At 52.2% G+C, this 1,714-nt stretch overlaps 1 protein-coding gene across 1 annotated transcript in view; it reads left to right on the forward strand.

Moving 5' to 3' along the window:
• Positions 1–1,183, forward strand: part of LOC102261463 (spindlin-2B) — a 1,980-nt gene extending 797 nt beyond the window's left edge. The window contains exon 2 of the mRNA XM_005885029.2: positions 211–1,183. Within this exon, the coding sequence (XP_005885091.1) occupies positions 213–1,016 (804 nt within the window). The 5' untranslated portion in view covers positions 211–212 and the 3' untranslated portion in view covers positions 1,017–1,183. The remainder of the gene's footprint in view (positions 1–210) is intronic.
• Positions 1,184–1,714: the final 531 nt, after the last annotated feature.

The raw sequence follows: 1,714 nt of genomic DNA on the forward strand, positions 1-1,714 counted from the left end.
GCCCTTCGCGCAGCCGAAAGGAGCCCAGGACAGAGAGCGCCTGCAGGCACGCAGCCAGGACTGCCAGCGCTGGCTACAGGCGCGCAGGGGAAATGTAGTTGCAGCGCAGGGTACAAAGAGATGTCGCTGTCTGGAGAACAGCACCTTAGGGCATATTGAACGTCCCCCGACATTCTCTCCTCTTGTCTTCCCCGCTCCCGCTGGCTGCAGGCATGGAGACCCCCAGCGCACAGGAAGCCGCAGGGCAACAAGCCAGCGCACCAGCCAGCGCACCAGCCAGCGCACCGGCGGGACAGGCCACTGGCTCTGCGAACACCAACACCGTGAAGAAGAGGAGCTGCCCAAAGAAGCAGCGGGGCAGACCCTCGTCCCAGCCCCCCAGGAACATCGTGGGCTGCAGGATTTCCCACGGATGGAAGGAAGGCGACGAGCCCGTCACCCAGTGGAAAGGGACCGTTCTGGATCAGGTGCCTATAAACCCCTCTCTCTATCTGGTGAAATATGATGGGATTGACTGTGTCTATGGACTCGAACTTCACCGAGATGAGAGAGTTTTGTCTCTTAAGATTCTCTCGGACAGGGTGGCATCATCTCAGGTCGCTGATGCAAACCTTGCCAACACCATCATTGGCAAGGCTGTGGAGCATATGTTTGAGGGCGAGCATGGTTCTAAGGATGAGTGGAGAGGGATGGTGTTAGCCCAAGCACCAATCATGAAATCGTGGTTTTATATTACCTATGAGAAAGATCCTGTGCTGTACATGTACCAGCTTCTGGATGACTATAAGGAAGGAGACCTGCGTATCATGTCAGAGCCCAATGAGCCTCCTCCAGCCGAGAGGGAGCCGGGGGTTGTAGATGGCCTGATCGGCAAACATGTGGAATATACCAAAGAAGATGGCTCCAAACGGATCGGCATGGTCATTCACCAAGTGGAAGCCAAACCCTCTGTGTACTTCATCAAGTTTGATGATGATTTCCATATCTATGTCTATGACTTGGTGAAAAAGTTCTAACTGTTAGTGTAGAATTGGCCACATTTGTGAAAGCGAATGTATAGTTTGTGGATTTGCAAAATGATGTTGTTTTCCAGTGTGTTGGAACTTAAGGGTCCTGTTGATTTAGCATTGTTGCCAGCATAACTGTTGTTTGTTCTGAAAAATACAAATGTGTGTGGACATGACATGCTGTGTGGAAGGACTTTATCATGTTGAAGAGACTGGGCGTGTTTGGTGGATGGGCATGAAAGGAAGGGACAGCTGTAAATTCAGGCTGTGAATAAAGTTCAGCTAGCATCATAGTCAGTCATCTAAAAATGGAATAGGACTTAGCTGGCCTGGTCTAGGAAGGAGGGAGGAGAAGGAACTAGAGATGGGCTGTGGGGGGAGGGCAAAGGGGAGGTTACTGCTTAGGAAGAAGTGGGGAGGGCCAGAAATGGAGGGGCTTCCTGGGGGGAGGGATGTCTTAGCAGGGGGCGGCACCCAACTGGGAGGAGATGAGAATAACAGAGGGAGAGGGAGCTCTTGGGGCTGAGAGGAAAGCAGACTGAATAACTTGAGTAGAGAGGGGCACAAAGAATCTCAGAAGAGGTCCAGAGCAAGGGGAGAAAGACAAAGTTGGCAGGGATTTGGGGAGAGGCTCAAGGATACTTACTCTGAGGTAGGACCTGTGCATGTGAGGACCAAAGGGCCAGGGATACTGAAGAAGGAAGCAT

Source organism: Myotis brandtii, unplaced genomic scaffold, assembly GCF_000412655.1.
Source record: "Myotis brandtii unplaced genomic scaffold, ASM41265v1 scaffold889, whole genome shotgun sequence".
In the NCBI taxonomy this organism is placed as follows: Eukaryota; Metazoa; Chordata; class Mammalia; order Chiroptera; family Vespertilionidae; genus Myotis; species Myotis brandtii.